Consider the following 21,842-nt stretch of genomic DNA (forward strand, 5'->3'; position numbering starts at 1 on the left):
AGTAATTTGGAAATCTGTAATAGGCATTTTTTTCACAGCAGAACATAGAACACCTCAGAAGTTGACATACCTGTTTCAATATCATTTGAAAAAACTAACTCGTTTAGAAATTGATGGCAGTACCCCAGCTCAAAAAGGTTGGGTTAACAAAAAGTTGGAAACGTAAGTGTTACTAAGAGCTGGAAGGTCAATTTTCACATGACTGTAAAAAGAGCATGTTAGAGAGGCAGAGTCTCTCAGAAGCAAAGATGGTCAGAGGTTCACTAATTTGTGAACTGCATCTGAAAATTCTGGAACAGAAAAAAATTATCACTGCAGAATTGCAAAGACTTTGGGTATCTCACCATCAACAGTACACAACAGCTAAAAATTCAGAGATTCTGGGGAAATACATGTTAGCAAACGACAAGTCCTCGGAAGCACTGCATTAAAAACAGGCATGAGCAAACTTTGTGTAACCCACAAATGCAAGTTAAAATTCTAACATGCAAAGAAGAAGCCATATCAACAGAATCCAGAAACTCTGCTGTCAATTTAATATGGACTGAGGCAAAATGGAAAATTATTCTCTGATCAGATTAATCACAATGTGAAATTATTTCTCGAAACCATGTATGCCATGTCCTGCAGAATCAAGAGGAGAGGAACCATCCATCTTGTTCTCAACACATAGTTCAAAAGCCTGCACATCTTAAAAGGCTCAATCAATGCTGAGCATTACATGAATGTTTTATAGCAACATATGCTCCATCCAGACAACATCTATTTCAGGGAAGGGGTGGTATATTTCAAGAAGAGTATGCTAAACCATATACAGTATCTATCACAACAGCATGGCTTCACAGAAGAAGAGTTCGAGTGATGAAATGGCCACTTGCAGTCCAGACCTTTCATCATCAGATAACATTTAACAGAGTATGAGACAAAAAAATCCAGCAAAAACCCAGGACTGTTGAGCAGCTAGAATCCTACATCAGACAAGAATGAGACAACATTCCTATCCTAAAACTCAACAAATTTGCCACCCTATTTCCCAGACATTTTCAGACTGCTGTAAGTAGAAGATGATAGACCTAGTTCTCTCCAAACGTTTTGGAGATGTGTCTCTGCCATTAATGTCTAAATGAGTTAATTTTTTTTTCAAATGAAATGGAAAAATGTCTGACTTACATCTTCTAATCTGTGTTGTATGTTCTGTTGGGAATATGATATGGCTATAAGAGATTTCCAAGTCATTCCTTCTTGATTTCTACATTTTACACCGTGTCCAAGCTCTGGTAGATTGAGGTTATAAATCAGTGGGGTCCATCCAGAGGTATCCATCATTTTTTGGATTTGGCTATGCATTGTGATTTATATTATAAATGTTGGCCACAATGGAAATGTAAATAAAGTGTTCCAGGTAAAATGCTATCTACAGAGCTGCTTTTTTTAATAAGTGACCTGAAATTTTGATGCATTTGTGTAGAAATTGATAAAGTTGCATATTTTTCCCTAGGAAATGATCTAGGGAGAGTTCTTCGATGGGGAGCTGGCTATACTGGTGAGGATCCATTTTCAATCCTCATATCTGTAGATGAAGCTGAAAATGTCCTCATGGATCGTTGGACCATACTTCTAGATGCTCAGGAGGTGGTTGATTCAATGGAAAATGGTATATCTGAACCTGAACCACCAAAGGTATGATGGTTGTCTTTTCTATTCATGCTTGATGCTGGCTATAATGCTAATGGTATCCTCTCATGACAAAACTAATCTTAGCTGGCCTCTCCTAACATTATTGGTAGAATTAGCGGCTTTATTGCTAGCTTCCTTTTTATCAGACAATTGATTTGTTTCTATGCTTAATTGATATTAGGGAGGCAATATTGAGAATAACTGCAGGTTTTAGCAGTTAATCAGATAGTCGCTTCATTAGGCTGATATTTAATATTAGAATTGTTTATCAATGTATATTAAGAATTGTGGGCAAGTTTCCACTTACCCAATGACTGCTGGTCAGCTACATCTTTGCCCATCAGCAGTCGTACAATAGTACAATATTTAAGCCCCCGTTACACATAGCGATATCGCTAACAATATCGCTGTAACGTCACCGATTTTGTGACGTAGCAGTGATATTGCTAGCGATATCGCTATGTCTGATACCTCCGACCGGCTCCCCCGCTGATCGCGCAAGAACATCCTGGACCATTTCTAGTCGGGCGCTTCCTGTGGCGCCGACGAGCGACGCGTGGACACGGGCGGGAGGACGTCAGGATCGCCGCGTCTGACAGGTAAGTAGCGACCCCCGACCCCTGCTATGTCGCTGGTGAGATCTGCCTGTGTGGCAGCTCACTAGCGACCATTTAGCGATGCACCAGCGATCCATATCGTTGTCGGGATCGCTGGTGCATCGCTAGGTGTAACGGTACCCTAAGTCAGGCTGACCATATTTTCCATTTGCACAGAACGACAGGTAATAGATCATTCTGTGTCCATACATTCTGCCAGAAACCATTATTTTTAAACCAGCTTAAAAAATAATTTCACCCGATGGACTAGCATTTTGTTTTGCTTGTTCGTTCAGTGAATGGTGACCTGGTTACACTGGACAATTATTGGAAATTAAGCTTTCCTAGGAATAATGTTCATTATAACTGGACAGTGTTAATGCGCCATAAGAAATTAAGTCCTAATTCGTCTGCTCAGTCAATAAAGACAGTTTTTTTTTCCTTGCGGAATTACAATTTTGGATACCACTTTGCAGTGAAAATTATGATTTATTTTTTTTTACCAATGCTTTTATGTTCTAGATTGTGCAAATGAACAACTATTGTGGGATTGGGATTGATGCTGAATTAAGCTTAGATTTTCATCATGCCCGTGAAATTGAGCCTGGAAAATTCAATAGCAGGTAATTTTCTTCTGTGTTTCACACACAGCTTTATTTTAGGCGTGTTCTGCCTCTCACTTATACCATACATATGGCATTTATCTTCAAGGTTCCACAACAAAGGCGTGTATGTGAAAGCTGGTTTGCAGAAGCTAAGTCACAATCGAAATTTACATAAAGATCTAAAGCTTCAGGTTGACCAGCAAGAAGTGGAGCTTCCAAATATTGAAGGACTTATCTTCTTAAATATTCCCAGGTAGATAATGTGATAAACCAAAATTGACGCTTATTTCTAGATTAAATGTAAAGTAAAATATCTACGTTTAAATGTTTACATTTATTAGAGGGCTGGCTAGGACAACCCAACTAATCACAGAGTCCAGAAGCTAAGAGTAAACGGAGCTGGAACTTTGCACATTGGCCATGAAGTGACTGCTCACTGCAAGTCAGCTGTGAATGAACTGAAAGTAATCGGACCTGTAGTACCTGAAAATGCCCACTACTCTGTGTACAGAGCAATGTTGTTCCAGTTCTGTACATTGTTAACTTGTAACTGCTGTGGGACCAACTAATAGCTAATCATGGTTTGCTGGCAGACCCCCACTGATCTGGGCAGTCCCTTTAATAACGCTATAGCCTGTCTATTCAGGCAGTTATGTCATATGATGCCTACTGGGTCCAAATTATGTCGGGAAATAGCACCTTACAACTTTACAGTTCATGTTCTAGTATGTGAATGCTGGAGCACCAACAGCTAAACTTACAAGACTTTTACTAGTGTTTAGTCATGTTTCTGTACAAAGATAGGCATCCATTTTTCAGAAGCGCTAGTTTTGACATTCTTATGAATAAGACCAGAGTTGTGATTTCAATGTTTCATTCATTTTTTGGAAGGGGGTGAATATGAGAAAGTATTAACAGTTTTGTTTTTTTCATGTGCTTTCGTGGCCAAAAGTTTTGAGACTCACAGAAATTTTAGTTTTCCCAAAATTAACTGCTTTAATTCTTAAAGTTCATAGAATATTAGAGTTGGAAGGGACCTCAAGGGTCCTAGAGTCCAACCCCCTTCTCAATGCAGTACTCACTAAACCGTCCCCGACGTTTTGTAATGTCTTTTATAAAAAGTGGTGCCCAGAACTGGACACAGTATTCCATATGAGGGCATAATTACTTCCCGATCTAGACTTTATGCTTCTCTTAATATAGAACTCTGTTTGCCTTTTAGTGGTAATTGGCATTAAATCTAGATTATTATGGAGGATAATCAGATGAATTACAAAGTCATTTCTTGCCATGAAAATTAACTTATTCACACAAACCCATTCAAAGTGAGTGTTTCAATTGCTGTAAAGTAATGTACAGTGGACCCGAGAAAGATCAGTAAGTTCATTGATCGTCTGTTAAAGAGGACACAGAATCTGTTAAACACCATTGACGTTTGCCTAGTAATGACAGCAAGCAAGTGTTGGCGCTTCTGCACACGCAGTGAGGCAAAGGCTTTTGGAGGCTGGCCTTGTGTTTAGAAGGGCAGCAAAATAAAACCCCACTTCTTTTAAAGAGAAACAACAAATACAGATTTACATTCTGCAGGAAGTACAGACATTGGACCCCAGAGAACTGGAGTAAAGTTATTTTCTCTGATCAAGTCCCCTTTAAACAGTTCAGGACATCTAGAGAAATTATTGCACGAAAAGGTGATTCGTGATGAATGAACCTCTGTTAACGTGTTATCCTAGTATCTTGGGCATGCTCGCGTAATATGTTCAAGACCCTACGGCTGCATGTTTTGCGTCTGTTAGACAGCCACAAAACATGCGAGGATTGCCTAACAATCAGGTAATCCCCGCATCAAATGGCCGTGAGGACTCGGACATATTATTCGAACATGGCCAAGATACTCGGCTAACACTCGAGCATGTTCGGGTAACACGTTGTCCAAACATGTTGGCTCATCACTAAAGGTGACACCATGAGTCCTGTGACATGCCAACAGTAAACCATTCATGTGTGGGGTTGCTTTTCATCCAAGGGTGGGACTCGCTCACAATTTTGCCTAAAAGCACTACTTTGAATAAAGAATGGTCACTAAACATCCTCCAAGAGCAACTTTTTCTAGGAGCAATTTGGTAATGAACAATGCATCTTCCAGTATCATGGAGACCATGTCACAAGGCAAAAGAGATAACGAAGTGGGTCTGTGATCCAAAATTTTGGATTCATGCCCAGGAAATTTCAGATCTTAATCCCATTGAGAGCCTGTCATCAGTCCTCAAAAAGCAGGTGGACAAACAAAAGCTCAGAAATTATGATAAATGCCAAGCACTGATTAGACAAGAATGGGTGGGCATCAGTCAGGATTTGGCTGAGAAGGTGATATCCAGCATGGCATACAAAGGGACAAATCAAAATCACAGCAATAAAAAAGGATTCAAGTTAACACACTCAGAGATGCAATGAAAAAAATGTAAGTTACCTAATTTACATAATAGGTGCAGAAAATCTGCAACATCGAAAACTCACCAACTATTGATTTTGTGGGAACATTAGCCTAAAAGATCTGAAAACACTCAAGCTGCATACTTTGTGAAAACCAAAATTTGTGGTTCATTCCAGTGTAACAGTTGATAAACTTATTTTTATAAAAGTACTTCCTAACCAGAAGCAAGAGTAAAGTCCTAACTATGCTGACGTTATTAACCCCTTAAGGACTGCCAATACGCATTAAAATGGCAGTTGCTAAGGGTACAAATTCCCTCATTGCCATTTTAAGATGGGGAATAAGGGAATAGCGCCACCGTGCAGGTGTCAGCGGTACATGACCGTTGACACTGCAGTATCGAACCTGGCTGGTTTTGCGACCGATCGGGGGTTGATTAACCTCTTAAACACGGCTGTCAATCACAACAGCTGTACTTAAGTTGTTGCAAGGATGTCACAAGACTCACTTAATAACCATTGGACCCCTGCTTTGAGAATCAAGGGTCCAGATGGTTACCATGGTACCCTTAGGTCATATGATGGCCCCCAGGGTACTGTGGCCTGTAAGCTCCAGCAAGAAGCACAGTCAGTCTCATACACTGCTGTACACACGAGTACTGCAGTGTATGAGACAAGTGATCAAAATAAAAATTATACATGTCCCAAAGTAGGACTAAGTAAAAAAAAAAAAAAAAGAAAACATAAAAAAAGTACAAAAAAAATTGCACACAAGTCACTAAAATCCATTTCAACACTCAAAAAGCAGCTTTTAGGACAAAAAAAGAGTACACATAATTGGTATTGCCGCGTCTGGAGCGATCCGCTGTATAAAACTGACACATCATTTATTCCGGTTAGTGAAAATCGCAAAAAACAAGCCTTAATACGGCTCATTCTGGAAAAAAAAAAGGTGCATCTCTCTGAATATGATGATGCTAAAATTCATTTTTGTAAAATATTATTTTTAGTCTGTAAAGAGAAGAGCATAAAAAAAATAACTCTGGGATCGCTGTAATCGTACCGACCAGATGAACTAAACAGTCTTATCAATTTTACCACTCAGTGGATGACGCAAAAAAATAACTGAATTGCTGATTTTGTTAATTCTGTCTGAAAACTCTGAATAAAAAGCGATCAAAAAATATTATGTACCCCATACGGTACCAAAAAAATCTGCAACTCGTCCCACCAGAAATAACCCTCATACAGTTCTTTTCGTCAAAAAATAAAAAAGTTATAGCTCTCAGAATATGGTGACAAGAAAACCTCCTTTTCATAAACAAGCATTTTTACTGTGTGATAGAAGCAAAACCTAAAAAAAACAATATACCGAACATACTCGAGTATAAGCCGAGATTTTCAGCCCATTTTTTTAGGCTGAACGTACCCCCTCTCGGCTTATACTCGAGTCATTGTCCCAGGGGGTCGGCGGGGGAGGGGGAGCAGCAGGAGCTGGCGGCTGTCAAATCATACTCATCCCCTCCTAGCACGGTCTCTGCACTTCCCTGCTTCTCAGATGGTCTCCAGTGCCAGCAGCTCTTCCTGTGTTCAGCGGTCACGTGGTACCGCTCATTAAAGTAATGAATATGCACGTGACTCCACTCCCATAGGCGTGGAGTGCATATTCATTACTTAAATGAGCGGTACACGTGACCGCTGAACACAGGAACAAGCTGCCGGTGCCGGAGACCATCGGAGAAGCAGAGACCGCACCAGGGGGGGGTGGGGAGGACGGGGGAGCTATGCGATATTCACCTGTCCCCATTCCACCACTGGGCTGTATCTTCCACGTCCCCTGGCTGTGACGTTCAGGTCAGAGGGCACGATGACGTGTTTAGTGCACGCCCTCTACCTGAAGTCACTGCGGAGACCCGGAAGGCACAGCGGTGTGCGGCGGTGGAACAGGTGAATATCACAAGTGGGGGCCTGAGCCAGCAGTGACACCGGCACCTGGCCCCCATAGCGCACCGGCGTCCCCACCTGCTCAGGACACTGGCACCTGGCCCCCAGCGACGAGAGGTGAGTGTCATTTTTTATTTATTTTTTTAATCGCAGCAGCATATGGGGCATATAATTCTAAGGAGCATCTTATGGGGCCATCAATCTTTATAAAGCAGCATATTATTCTATGGAGCATCTTATGGAGCCATCAACTTTTATGGAGCATTATATGGGACATCTTATGGGACCATCATTAACCTTTTATGCAGCATTATATGGGGCATATTCTAATATGGAGCATCTTTTGGGGTCCATCATGAACTTTATGGAGCATTATATGGGACGTATTTTGTATAGAGCATCTTATGGGGCCCATCATGAACTGTATGGAGCATTATATGGGGATCCTGATTCAATGTAGATATTCAAAAACATTTAACCTACTGATGTCTCAATTAATTTTACTTTTATTGGTATCTATTATTTTTTAAATTTAGTAGTAGCTTCTGCATTTCCCACCCTAGGCTTATACTTGAGTCAAAAAGTTTTCCCATTTTTTGTGGCAAAATTAAGGGCCTCGGCTTATACTCGTATATACGGTAAATCTGGTATCGCTGTAATCGCATGGACCCGAAAAATCCGCCTTATCACTTATACCACACGGGGAATCAAAAATAAAAAGAACTATTTGTGTACTGCTGTCTATTTGTTCATTCTACCTCACAAAAATCGGGATAAGGCTCAGCTCACATTTGTCCTGCGCTCTCCACTGAGCGCTTATTTTGAGGTTTCCATGTAAATTCCCCAAAACCACAATTCAGAAAAACCCAGGACAGAACCACTCACTTATGAGGCAGATGGAGTAACTTTGGACTGGTCTCTGTTCCTGCTGTGTCCCATCATTTTAGATTTTCTTTTAGCGCACAAGTGTGGACAACTACAGATCTTCGCGCGCCTAAAAAGATCGATACCACCGGACAGGTGCCAAACTGAATACAAAGTGTCTCCATCTGCCTCATTATAGTGGGTTATTCCGTCTGAGGTTTTGTTTAAATTGCAATTTTGTAGGATTTACACAGAAACCCCAACGTTGCTGCTCAGCGTAGAACACAAGATCCAGTCTTATTCTGAAAGCAATCAAAAATATTATGTACCCCAAAATGTTACCAATAAAACCCCCTAATTTATCCCCCACAAAAACTGCCCCCATTCAGGTCCATCATTTGTCACGGGAACTATAGGGGGTCACCACTTAACTACTATAACAAAGACTCTGGAAAAGCGAGTCCCATCCCCATAAATAAAATCCAGTAAATTATGCCCTCCCAAATCTAAATGCCGCCTTCCTTCTGAGCCCCACTGTGCCTAAACCACAGTAAGCAGCTACATGTTTGGCATTATTGTAACGGAGAGAGCACTTAATTTACGGGTGTGTATCGCCAGAAGCACAAGCTGGGCACAGTGTATGGGAGCGCTACAGTATATGGGGGCTCTACACTGTATGGGGATAACTAGACTAGACTGGCAGATTTGCATTTCTCCAGAAAACACGCCTTGCTTGGATGTTACAAAATAGTCGCTGCAGCCGTAGATTAATTAATTGAGAGGTGCAGTTTCTACAATGGGGTCACTTTTCGGTTTTTTTTTTCTGCTGTTCTGGGATCTTCGGGGCTCCGCAAATGTCGCCCGTTAACTATTCTAGCAAAATCTGTGCTCCAGTAGCCAAGCAGCGCTCCTTCCTTCTCAGCCCTGACATGTTGCCTAACTGTAAGTTCTGACATCATATGGAGCAGCACCGCCTTCAGGAGAAATTGTGCAATAAATTGTGGGGTCTAGTTTTGCCTATTAACCCTTGTTTACCTGTCAAATTTGCAGCAAATAAAAAAATTACATTTTACCACTAAAATGACAATTTCCACATATAAAATGTTATAAAATTCTGTAAGGCACCTATAGGTTCACAATACGCACTACATACACCCCTAGATGAATTCCTTGACTGGTCTAGCTTCCAAAATGGGGTCACGTGTGGGGGGTTTCTGCTGTTTTCTCTTGTCAGGGGCTCTTCAATGCGACATGGGATTCACAATCTATCCCAGGCAAATAGTGCTTTTTCATTTCCTAGCGCTGCCATGTGCCCAAGCAGAAGTTTATGACCACATATGGGGTATAGTCGCATTCGGGACAAATTGCACAACAAATTATGGAATCCATTTTCTCTTATTATCCATTGTGACACCAGGATCTCTCCAAATGTGACTTGACGCCAACAGACCATTCCATCAAAGTCTGCGTTCCAGAATGTCACTCCTTCCTTTCCGAGCCCTACCGTGTACTCAAACACTATTTTTCCTCTACATGGAGTATCAGGAGAAACTGCACAACAAATTTTAGAATTCAATTTCTCCTGTTGCCCTTGTTAAAATAAAACAATTGGGGCTAAACGTACATTTTTGTGGGTAAAATGTGATATAGTAATTTTTTTTTTTTTTTAATTCTCGCATCTCTACGTTATAAACTTCTGTGGAGCTTCTGGGGGTTCAAGGTGCTGCTACACATCTAGATACATTCCTTAAGGTGTCTAGTTTCCAAAAATGGGGTCACTTGTGGGGGATTCTACTTTTTAGGCACATAAGGGGTTCTCCAAATGCGACATGGCGTCCTGTCTCGATTCCAGACATTTTTGCGTTCCAAAAGTCAAACGGTGCTCCTTCCCTTCTGTGCCTTGCAGTGTGCCCAAATAGTAGTATTCCCCCACATGTGGGCTATCGGTGTACTCAGGAGAAATTGCACAACAATTTTGTAGGTCCATTCTCTCCTGTTATCCTGTTATCCTTGTCAAACGAACAAATAATATTTTTGTGAAAAAAGTTAAATGTTCATTTTTTTCCTTTCACAAGTTGCTTTAGGTCGTGTGAAGCATCAGAAGGGTTAATAAACTTCTTGAAAGTAGTTTTAAGTACTTTGAGGGGTGCCATTTTTAGAATGGTGTCACTTTGGGGTATTTTCTGTCATATAGGTTCCCCAAAGTCACTTTAAATGTGATGTGGTCCCTAAAAAAAAATGGTTTTGTAAATTTTGTTCGAAAAATGAGATATTGCTGGTCAACTTTTAACCGTTCTAACTTCCTAATTAAAAAGTGTTTAAAAAATGATGCAGGTGTAAAGTAGACATGTGTGAAATGTTATTTATTAACCATTTTGTTTGACATAGCTCTCTGATTTAAAGGCATAAGAATTAAAAGTTTTCAAACTGCTAATTTTTATAAATTCTCGCCAGATTTACAATATTTTGACAATTAAACGCAAGTACAATATGTGATGATAAAACAGTATCAGTATCACTGGGATCCAGTGAAACGTTCCAGAGTTATTACCACATAAAGTGAACACTGGTCAGATTTCAAAAATTTGGCCTAGTCATTAAGGTCAAAATTGGCTCCCTCGCTAAGGGGTTAAACGAAAAACCAAGCAAACAATAGATAACCAAAATATCGCTTCTGCCAATGAGATTGACCAGTTTCCTAGACTTAGAAACCGTTTATGGAATCTTAACGAGGGCTCTTGGCTCTCCTGACATGTCTATTCTAGTAATTACATAGAATACCCGTAAAATAACTACTATTTGTAGCTTTTTTTTCCCAAACTATATGCTGTTCATCTTGTAAATGTTCAGTTGAATTTACAACAGCTTATTACCTTTCTCCTGATCAAAGGGCTATGTGTTTACACATCCTGGAAATGTGGAACACTGCGCCTGGCAAAGGTTTATGAAAAGATTCCTCTAAATTTTTATGTTATGGGTATAGAATTATTTTCTAGGATTGCGGACAGGTCCTCTTTAACCCAATACTTGTGCAGCCACTTTTAGTCTCTGATGGTGCAATATTTTTCTTTAATTCCCATGATCTCGGAGAGTCATAACTTTGTCTTTTATATATATATATATATATATATATATATATATATATATATTTTATAAACTTAACTTTTCTGGATAAGTTGTATATTCTGTGCTACAGAATTTTTTAGCTCTTTAATATTCTTATGACTCTTCAATTTGCATAAGTGTCACATAAAAATCTGCTCTAGTGCAGCTATCATATCACTAATTATATAATACCTATTGTTACCCAGAAATAAATGTGAAACCCTTAAAACAATTTCTAAAGAGATTAAGCCAAATTTGAATTTTTTTTTTTTTTTTTTTGTCAGTTGGGGTTCAGGAGCTGATTTGTGGGGCTCTGATAACGATAATCGTTATGGTAAGCCAAGGATAGATGATGGACTGCTTGAAGTTGTTGGTGTAACTGGAGTAGTTCATATGGTAAGTCTGTCAACAGTGCTATTAAGTCACATATTTTTTTTATATTTTAATTATAGCACAAATGTGTGCATTATGGTTCTTCTTGCTGCTTGTCTATCCTAAATTGTGACGTAATTAGGCCAGGTTCATACTGCGTTAATGCAGTCCGTTCAACGCATAGCGTTGACGGACTGTGATAACGCTATAGCATAACGTGATCGCGTTATGCTATATCGCTAGCGCAGATGCTTCATCTGCGCTAGCAGTGACGGACCCTCGGACGCTGCAGACAGCGTCTGTGGGTCCGTCACAGAATGACCTCACATCGCTAGCGCATGCCGATTATGGCATGCGTTAGCGATGCGCTCGGTAATGGGAGTGAATGGCAGCGTTAACGGATTGAGTTACATCGCGTTATGCCGCGGTGTAACGCCATCTGTTAAACGGACTGCATTAACGCAGTATGAACCCAGCCTTACATTGCTATTGGAAGTCAATGACTTTTAACATAATTTTGGCATTTTTTTTTTTTGCATTTTGTATGGCCAGGGCCAAGTTCAAGGAGGACTTCGCTCAGGTATTCGAATTGCCCAGGGTTCCTACTTCCGTGTTACACTTCTAAAACCTATTCCAGTCCAAGTAGATGGTGAGCCCTGGATTCAGCCACCAGGACAGATTATTATTTCTGCTGCAGGACCAAAGGTAAGACCTTAAAAAAGCAAAAACTGAACACTAAGTCATGGTATATTTCTGATGGACTAAGGGACTGATCCATCATTTGCGGGTGTTTTTTAAAGCCTTTTCTTTTTTTCTTTTATTCTGTATTCACTGATGTTTTTGCACCAAATTCATTAAAATGTACACCTCTATATACCAGTGCAATGTGCCCATAACAAAGGAGAATATTATTTAGTGCTTTAGTGTGGCTCACTGCTAATCCTACTACCTGCCATGGTAGAAGTTCTGAGTTTGAATTCTGAGGAAAGCAATACTTTATGAAAAGCAAATAATTTATTTACTATATATAAAGGCATCTAATCCCCGCAGGTTAGAGGAGTAAAAAACAGAACACATCGGCGTCCTGTAAAAGAAAAATGCATTGCCTATTACTGCTGTTCAGCATGTACAAAAGAAACTTCTGTTCACACAAACTTTTGAGTTGGCCTGATGTACAGTGGGGGAAAAAAGTATTTAGTCAGCCACCAATTGTGCAAGTTCTCCCACTTAAAAAGATGAGAGAGGCCTGTAATTGACATCATAGGTAGATCACAACTATAAGAGTCAAAATTGAGAAAACAAATCCAGAAAATCACCTTGTCTGATTTGGCAAGATTTATTTTGCAAATTATGGTGGAAAATAAGTATTTGGTCATTAACAAAAGTTCTTCTCATTATTGTTATATCCTTTGTTGGCAGTGACAAAGGTCAAACGTTTTCTGTAAGTCTTCACAAGGTTGGCACACACAGTTGTTGGTATGTTGGCCCATTCCTCCATGCCATGTAGAACTCCTCTAGAGCAGTGATGTTTTGGGCCTGTTTTTCAAATCCCTCCAAAGGTTTTCTATGGGGTTGATATCTGGAGACTGACTAGGCCACTCCAGGACCTTCATATGCTTCTTATGAAGCCACTCCTTTGTAGCCCTGGCAGTGTGCTTGGGATCATTATCATGCTGAAAGACCCATCCAAGTTTCATCTTCAATGGCCCCATTCATTCTTTCATGTACACGGATCAGTCATCCTGGGCTCTTTGCAGAGAAGCAGCCCCAAAGCGTGATGTTGCCACCCCCATGCTACACAGTAGGTATGGTGTTCTTTGGATGTAACATTCTGTCTCCTCAAAACACGAGTTTTGTTTCTACCAAACAGTTCTACTTTGGTTTCATCAGACCATATGACATTCTCCCAGTACTCTTCTGAATAATCCAAGTTCTTTCTAGCAAACTTGAGACAGACCCAGACATGTATTGGCTTAAGCAGGGGTACACGTCTGGCACTGCAGGATCTGAGTCCTTGGAGGCGTAGTGTGTTACTGATGGTAGCCTTTGTTACGGTGGTCCCAGCTCTATGTAGGTCATTCACTAGGTCCCCATGTGTGGTTCTGGGATTTTTGCTCACCGTTCTTGTGAAAATTTTGACCCGATGGGGTGAGATCTTGCATGGAGCCCCAGATCGAGGGAGGATTATCAGTGGTCTTCTATGTCTTCCATTTTCTTATTATTTCTCACACAGTTGATTTCATCACACCAAGCTGCTTGCCTATTGCAGATTCAGTCTTCCCAGCCTGGTACAAGGCTTTTGTTTCTGGTGTCCTTCGACAGCTCTTTGGTCTTCACCATAGTGGAGTTTGGAGTGTGACTGTTTGAGGTTGTGGACAGGTGTCTTTTATACTGATAACAAGTTCAAACAGGTGCCATTACTACAGGTAATGAGTGGAGGACAGAGGAGCCTCTTAAAGAAGAAGTTACAGGTCTCTGAGAGCCAGAAATATTGCATGTTTTTTAGGCGACCAAATACTTATTTTCCACCATAATTTGCAAAATAAATCTTGCCAAATTGGACAAGATGATTTTCTGGATTTGTTTTCTCATTTTGACTCTCATAGTTGTGGTCTACCTATGATGTCAATTACAGGCCTCTCCTATTTTTAAGTGGGAGAACTTGCACAATTGGTGGCTGACTAAATACTTTTTCCCCACTGTACCTATATGAAAAGATAATCAACATACATGTTTTAATAATGTTGTCAATGAATGTTCTTTTAAAAGAAAGACCCGTTTAGGTTCTACTGCTCTTATCCCTTGGCATTGATTATTAGTGAGCGTGCCAAGTGCACAGGGAAATGATCTTTTCAGCATCTTTCTCGTTTGGATAATAGAGGGTGTCTGGAATCCTCTCTCTGATATCCAGTAGCATAAGAAGACCGGCACTCACTTGTTTGTTTTATGAAGAGCATGGAATAAAATCTACGAAATCTGCAAACTTACACCTGGGTGCTGGTCTTCTCATGTCCTTTGCAATGGGATGTTGCCAACCCTAAACACAAGCACCACGGCTTTTGATATCCAGTACATGTAAGTCATCGCATATATCTAATAGATTGTTTGTTTTGTTTTAGGTCCATATGCTAAAGAAATCTAAGCAGAAGCAGAAGAAAACCTCATCGAGCTCCAAAGAATCAAAAGGAGATCCTGTTACTCTCTCCAATGACAATGGAAGCTAAAAGCAAGAGTGCACACTGGAACTTCTCAGTAAAACACTGCTGTGCAGACCTGAGGCACTAGAGGACCAAGGTCCCATAAAATGCCTTCTGAGGGACCCTGCTACAGAATGCTACTTCCATAGTATACTTTTCTTGTGATGCAGTCCCTGCAGCTTCCAGTGACCGTTTTAGTAATAAAATAATCAGGGCTGTAGGCTTGTATCCATACCGTAGTACTGTAGATATTACTCTAGGGTTAACAGGTAGCGTCTGCATGCTACAACATGGCTGTCAGGGTGCATATGTGAACATTTGTGGCTTACACACTGTGCACTGGGTGATTATTTACTGTTGTGGTTATGCTTGGATGTATCAAGGGTAAATTGTGCTAGTCTCTCCCTTCGGTGATCACAATGTCCAAACACTTGAACCAGTAACCAAGTAGGAAGGGAGCCTGAACTGACCATTTAGTGACCCGCCTTATTAAACAGCTTGCAGGTTAACAATTCCCATACATGTTCTGTACTGTATTTAAAGCACTGTTTTTAGAACATATATTTGTATTCAGTGGTAATCGTAATATAATGAGTATTTTTTAAATATTTGAGTCACCCCCCAACAAAAAAGCTTTATCGGTATTTCCCTATTAGAATTTCGGCTATACGAGGAAAACTTGATTTTGCCAAGGATTATGTGATAGCTAAGACTTAAACAGATTTGAAAAGGAAGTGGCTTAGAATAAAGTTCCCATTTTTAGTGTGTGATTCTAGGAAGAATTTATTCCTTTCAATGTATTGCCACTGATGAAACATGTGTGATTACTTATTCAGCAACTGTGGACCATTTAGTAAGCTCTGCGCAATAGATTATTTTTATATTTATTCTAATTTAAACCTAGTGATCAGGTTTTACCAAAGTACCGTTTGTGTGACTGTGTTACGTAATTGTGCTGGTAACAATTTAATGTGTGTGTACAACAAAAGTCCATGTGTACGTCTGAGAGGTGTCCTACTAATCCTTCAGTAAGTGGGGAGTTCTATAGTCTTTGTACTTCTTAGTATGTGGTATTTTGACTATGATTTTATATTAGTTATCTGTTTACTACGTTTGCGGAAGCAAAGATTTTTTTTTATATATGTTTATATTGTAAAAATGAGTGGAAGGCTGTATTCATTGTGTTTAGACATGATGCTAGAATATTTTGTACAGAAAATGCTGCAGCAACATAATTTTACGTTATCCCTTCACTACCTAGGGGGAAATCAAGCCAAAGTTCAGAAGTGGGCATTTCAACCACATGTCTAAAGTACGCAGGCTTTGAACGTCCATTATGCAGCTACAAGCATTGATGTTTGGGAAAACAAAGCATTTTGCGTTATTTATCTATTGGCACATAAGCTTCAAATTACTCTTCGTGTACCTATTAAAAATAGACACTATATGGAACATTAAGGCTGTGTGCCCACGATGCGATTTTTAAGCGTTTTTGCCGCGATTTTCGGCGCAAAAACGTTTACAAATCGTGTACAGACCGCCCCCCATGCATTCCTATGGCATTCCACACATGCTGTGCTAATGCTGCGTTTTTTTCCGCGGCGGAATCGCATCGCGGAAAAAATCGCAGCATGATCTTTCTTTTGTGCGGAATCGCAAAGAATTGCCGCGATTCCGCACCCATAGGAATGCATGAGAATCACTTACTTCCCGCATGTGGCTATGCCCACCATGCAGGAAGTTAAGCATCTCATGTGCGGTTGGTACCCACGGTGTGGAGGAGAGGAGACTGTCCTCCAGGCCCTGGGTACCATACCCCTGTAAAAAAAAGAATAAAAAATAAAAAATCGGCAAGGCCCTGTGATGACGTAGTCTTGCGTGACTCTAGCGGTCTCGCGAGATCGCTATAGTAATGCGAGATCAACGTCATCACAGGTCTCGCAAGGCATCGCTGGGAACGCTGAGGCCCGGGATGGCAGCGCGGGACGTCGGAAGGTAAATATACCCCGATTTTTTTATACTTTTTAACATTCTATCTTTTACTATTGATGCCGCATAGGCGGCCTCAATAGTAAAAAGCTGCTCACACTTGTCAAACACTATGTTTGACGAGTGTGACCAACCTGTCAATCACTTTCCAAGCGATGCTTCAAATCGCTTGGAAAGTGCTTGAATATCGCACGCGAAAATCGCGGTAAAAACGCGCGATTTCTGGGAAGGAGTCCGGTTTTTAGTGTCCGGAATAAAACGCTACGTGGGCACATAGCCTAAAAGTATTTCTAGATTAGGATATTGGCCTTTAAATGTCTGCTTAATGTGTAACTGTACTTTTCTGACAATGGTTGATGCCTTAGCTCACAAGTTTTGGTCCTTGGGTGTTTTGGTCAATAGAAAGTTTTTTGCTACTTTTTTGAGTGCTTTTCAGTCCAAAATAATGCCTAATGCTGTGGGACATATTTATTAACTAGTGATGAGCAAGTGTACTCGTTGCTCTGGTTTTCCCGAGCATGCTCGGGTGTCCTCCAAGTATTTGGATTTCGTTGTCTCAGCTGCATCATGATTTGCGACTTGTAGACAGGCTGAATACATGTGGAGATTCCCTAACAAACAGGCATTCCCCACATGTATTCAAGCTGTGTAGTAGTCGCAAATCATGCAGCTGAGACAACGAAGTCCAAATACTCGGAGGACACCAGAGCATGCTCGGGAAAACCAACGACAAAAGCGATCTCGCTACGTTTGACAGGTAGCAGCAACCAGGCCCCCTGAGATCGCTGGTCGTGTCAGAATGACCTGGACATTTTTTGATCGTTGAGGTCCCACTGGGTAGCATGCATCGGTATGTTTGACATCTTACCAATGAATTCGTTAGCGAGTCAGAAGTGAGACACATAGACGTGGATTTGCATCGATTCAAGGTCAGAATCGTCAGAGTAGCTGCTATGTGACAGGGTCCCAACGACCGCCGACATCGTTACAAAGGTTGCTACGGGTTGCCGTATCGTTGCTGCGTTGTTGGGAAGATCTGACTGTATGGCATCTCACCAGTGACCACATAGCGACGCAGCAACGATCCCTACCAGGTCGTATCGTTGTCGGGATCGCTGTAGCGTCGCTGAGTGACGGGAGCTTAAATCTCCGAGCACGCCAAAATACTCAGAGGACACTCAAGCAATGAGTATACTCGCTCATCACTATTATTAACCACTTGTGTCAGAATTTAGAGCCATTGTTGGAGTGGCTTGAAGCTTGGCCAGCATTTAGACACATTTATGAATATGGCTTTTTAAAAATGTAACATAATTTTTGTGTTATCTTACTCAAGTGACATAAATATTCAAGAAAAACCTCTAGACATACTTAATTTGCATAAAGATTGTAATCCCCCATGCAACATTTTCATAAATTTGTCACAAATTAATGTGATTCCAGGAAAAGGGTATTTTATTTGGAAAAAAAAACACATTTTTGAGCTGATCTTTAGTCTCTCAAGAGAAGCAGAGCGAGGAGCGCCACTGATCAAAACTTCCGACATTTTTATATATTTCTAAATGGGCAATTACACTTTAAGTTCCGAGGCACTAATGACTTTATAGAAGCACCAAGGCTGAAATTAATAATTCTAAGGCAGGACGTGTGGTCATCCACGCGTGTAATTCCCATTCTTTAGCCTAGTGTAAGCTGAATGTTGTCAATGATCCAGTTAAATTGTAATGTAAATAAAGAAAATATAATTATTTATTGTAAAACAGAATAAAATCATTAGCTCAGTGCTAATTGTTAGAAAATATTTTTGTTTTTGTAAATAAAGAATATATACGGTAATCCATTTACACTGTGGAATAACTATTTTCTCTGTTTGGTGTACATTTTACAGAAACTTTCTTTTTAGGAGTAATTTGAAGTTATTCCAAACTTATAATTAATGTGAGGTTTGAGGTGCTAAACTTCTTACAATTATTATTGTCATGTGGAATCCAATGAATGGAGTCATTGTCTTGCATGTGCACTATGACCCTTTGGCTGTGTGCACACGCTGCGGATTTTGCTGCGGTTCCGCAGCGGTTTTGGCAGCTGCGGACCCGCAGCAGTTTCTGCTGCGGTGTACAGTACCATGATTCCCTATGGGAATCAAAAACCGCAGTGCAGACGGTGCGGAATTTTCCGCGCGGATTATCTGCGGTTTTCAATCCGCAGAAAGAATTGACATGTCAATTCTTTCTGCGGATTCTCCTGCGGTTTGCCATCTCCTCTATTGAGGAGATGAAAAACCGCAGGGCAAAACCGCAGAGCAATCCGCAGGTAAAACCGCAGGTCTTTTGACCTGCAGATTTTACAAAATCTGCGCGGATGAATCCGCACCCCAATCCGCAGCGTGTGCACACAGCCTTATAATGGAGACCCCATTCTCCTAAACAGTAGGGACCCAGCATTTGGACACCAAGTGATTATACATTTATCACTTATATTAAAAGGTGGTAAATGTTCATTGGCCAACACCCTTAAAGCGAACCTGTCAGCTGTTTTGGATGCTATTAGATGCAGCCACTGCCTTTCAGGGCTTATCTACAGTATTCTATAATGCTGTAGATAAGCCCCCGGTCCGACCTGCAAGATAAGAAAAATAAGTTTTATTATACTCCGGAGCGTCCCGGTCTGATGGGCATCGCAGGTCCTGGTTCGGCGGCTCCCATCTTAATGCTTGCTTCATGGCTCCCCGGTATCATGCTTATACGCAGGTGTACACCTCTGCCCTGTTGAGGGCAGAGCAGTGTGCAGGCGCCGGGAAAGGTCAGAAAGGCCCAGCACCTGTGCACTGCAGTACTTTGGTCTGCCCTCAACAGGGCAGAGACGTACGCCTGCGCACAAGTGCGATGCCTGGGAGCCATGAAGCAAACAGGAGGGCGGCGTCGCAAGAAGATGGGAGATGCTGGACCCGGACCTGCGACACCCATCAGACCAGACCTTCACCCCCCTGGGTGAGTATAACAAAACTTATTTTCCTTATCTTGCAGGTCGGACCGGGGGCTTATCTACAACATTATAGAATGCTGTACATAAACCCTGGCCGTTTCTCATAGCGGCCAAATCTGATGACAGGTTCGCTTTAATCATTTGTCTATTCCAAGAAAAATAGCTCTTTTAAGCAGAAAAAAAAAATCGACATTTGGGGACTTTTTTTTTCTTAAATGCATGTATTTGCAGCTAAAAGTCATTATTAGACTTGGGTTTCTTTAAAAAAAAATTCTTGTTACAGGCCTTTTCTTTCTCAGCTGAGAGGAGTTCAGAACAACAGAAAAGCTAGTTCCCAACTTCCCAGACTGTTCTCAGTTAACTCATTCTGCAGCCAGCAATAGACAGTGCAATACACAGAGGCTATTGAAACAACGGGGCAAACTTTTTAATGAAACCCAATTGCAAAAAATCGTTTTTAGCCCTAAATATTTGTCTAGAAGTTTAAAAAATGTCCTGAAAGTTAGATATCCCTTTTAATTCATCATAACATTCTTACACAACATAATTTGTCTGTTAAATATTTAAAGTGATTGTTGTGACATCAGATACGGTTAAAACAATATTTTTATGGGAAAACCGCGTAAGCTGTAATCCAATATGTTGTGTGTAATGAATATAGCACATCATGAACAACGTGACTGACTAGTTGCATTATTTTTATTTTATATATTTTTTATTTTTTCTGTAATAACATTTTTTTTTTCTGTATAAATTGTGATTCAGAGTTTATTTTTAGGATTAAAATCGAATTAATATATTGTGAAATATGTAGCATAGCTTTAGTGAATACTCTAAGCTGCTGAATTTACCATTTGTAATAAAAATCTACTAAACAGCATGACAAATTCAAACCTTATATTTATGTAGTAATTTTCACTAGCCTCATCATTCCATTGTGCCTTCACATACCGAAAATTCAGATCTGCTGTTGTTGCAGCCGCCTGATATTACTTTGACGACCAGTAACTGTTCAGTGTTTTTAAATCTGTGTATCATTACATTTCATGCAGGCATCCATAGATACTTACAAGGAACATAGCTAGGAAAAAAGAATTAAATATGTCTTATATTTGGACTAGCCTGACTAGTTTTCTCATACTAGTAGATGACAACCCCCACCCCTTACCTACAAAAAGCTGAGGTCTAAGTAGTTCATAGGAATCCCCACTTTTGTGTAACGTTTTCTTAGAGCATCTGTCACTGTAAATTATTTTTGGATAAATTACTTTGGAATAAATGTAAAATATATGCATATGTGATGGTTACAGTCTTAACTTGTGATCCTTCTGAAATAAATATTCCTAATGTAGGTCTAATCCAGTAAGTCTCGTCTACAGACCTCATTTTTCCTGCCAAGCGACTATAAGGAATATGGCTGTCCATGCCTTCACTAAATTAATCTACAAACTCCACCCTATAGATTAATTCTCTCACATAAAAACCAATTACCGTATATACTCAAGTATAAGCCGAGACCCCTAATTTTACCACAAAACTTGGAAAACTTATTGACTGGAGTAGAAGCCGAGGGTGGTGCTGCACAAGGGTTAATGGTGGTCCAAAAAGATGCTCCATAGATAAATACAGACCATATATTGCTGCTGCTGCTATTAAAAAAAAATGACATACTCACCTCTCGTCGCTGGGGGCCAGATGCCGGTGTCCTGAGCAGGCAGGGACACCGGCGCGCTATGTGGGCCAGGTGCTGGTGTTGCCGCTTGCTCAGGCCCCCGGCACTGGCGATATTCACCTGTCCCCGTTCCATCGCCGCACCCCGCTCTGTCTGCCGGGTCTCTGCAGTAACGTTCAGCAGAGAGCGCACACTGACTACGTCATCATGCACTCTGACTTGAACGTCACAGTCAGAGGACAGAGCGGTGCGCAGCGGTGGAGCGGGGACAGGTGAATATTGCACTGCTCCCCGTCCTCCCCCTGTCATACTCACCTACTCCTGGCACACGGTCTCTGCAGCCCCTGCTTCCACGGTCTTGGCGCCACAGCTCTTCCAGGTTTCAGCAGTCATGTGATACCGC

General features: G+C 40.8%; 1 protein-coding gene across 1 annotated transcript in view; it reads left to right on the forward strand.

The window, feature by feature from the left end:
• LOC141052408 (diacylglycerol kinase theta-like) overlaps positions 1-21,391 on the forward strand; it is a 202,299-nt gene extending 180,908 nt beyond the window's left edge. The window contains exons 18-23 of the mRNA XM_073549637.1: positions 1,499-1,680; positions 2,796-2,896; positions 2,985-3,131; positions 11,509-11,620; positions 12,149-12,301; positions 14,716-21,391. Coding sequence (XP_073405738.1) covers positions 1,499-1,680; positions 2,796-2,896; positions 2,985-3,131; positions 11,509-11,620; positions 12,149-12,301; positions 14,716-14,820 — 800 coding nt within the window. The 3' untranslated portion in view covers positions 14,821-21,391. The remainder of the gene's footprint in view (positions 1-1,498; positions 1,681-2,795; positions 2,897-2,984; positions 3,132-11,508; positions 11,621-12,148; positions 12,302-14,715) is intronic.
• Positions 21,392-21,842: the final 451 nt, after the last annotated feature.

The sequence above is a fragment of the Dendrobates tinctorius genome, unplaced genomic scaffold (assembly GCF_039654945.1).
Source record: "Dendrobates tinctorius isolate UK_male_01 unplaced genomic scaffold, ASM3965494v1 ptg000160l, whole genome shotgun sequence".
Taxonomy (NCBI): Eukaryota; Metazoa; Chordata; class Amphibia; order Anura; family Dendrobatidae; genus Dendrobates; species Dendrobates tinctorius.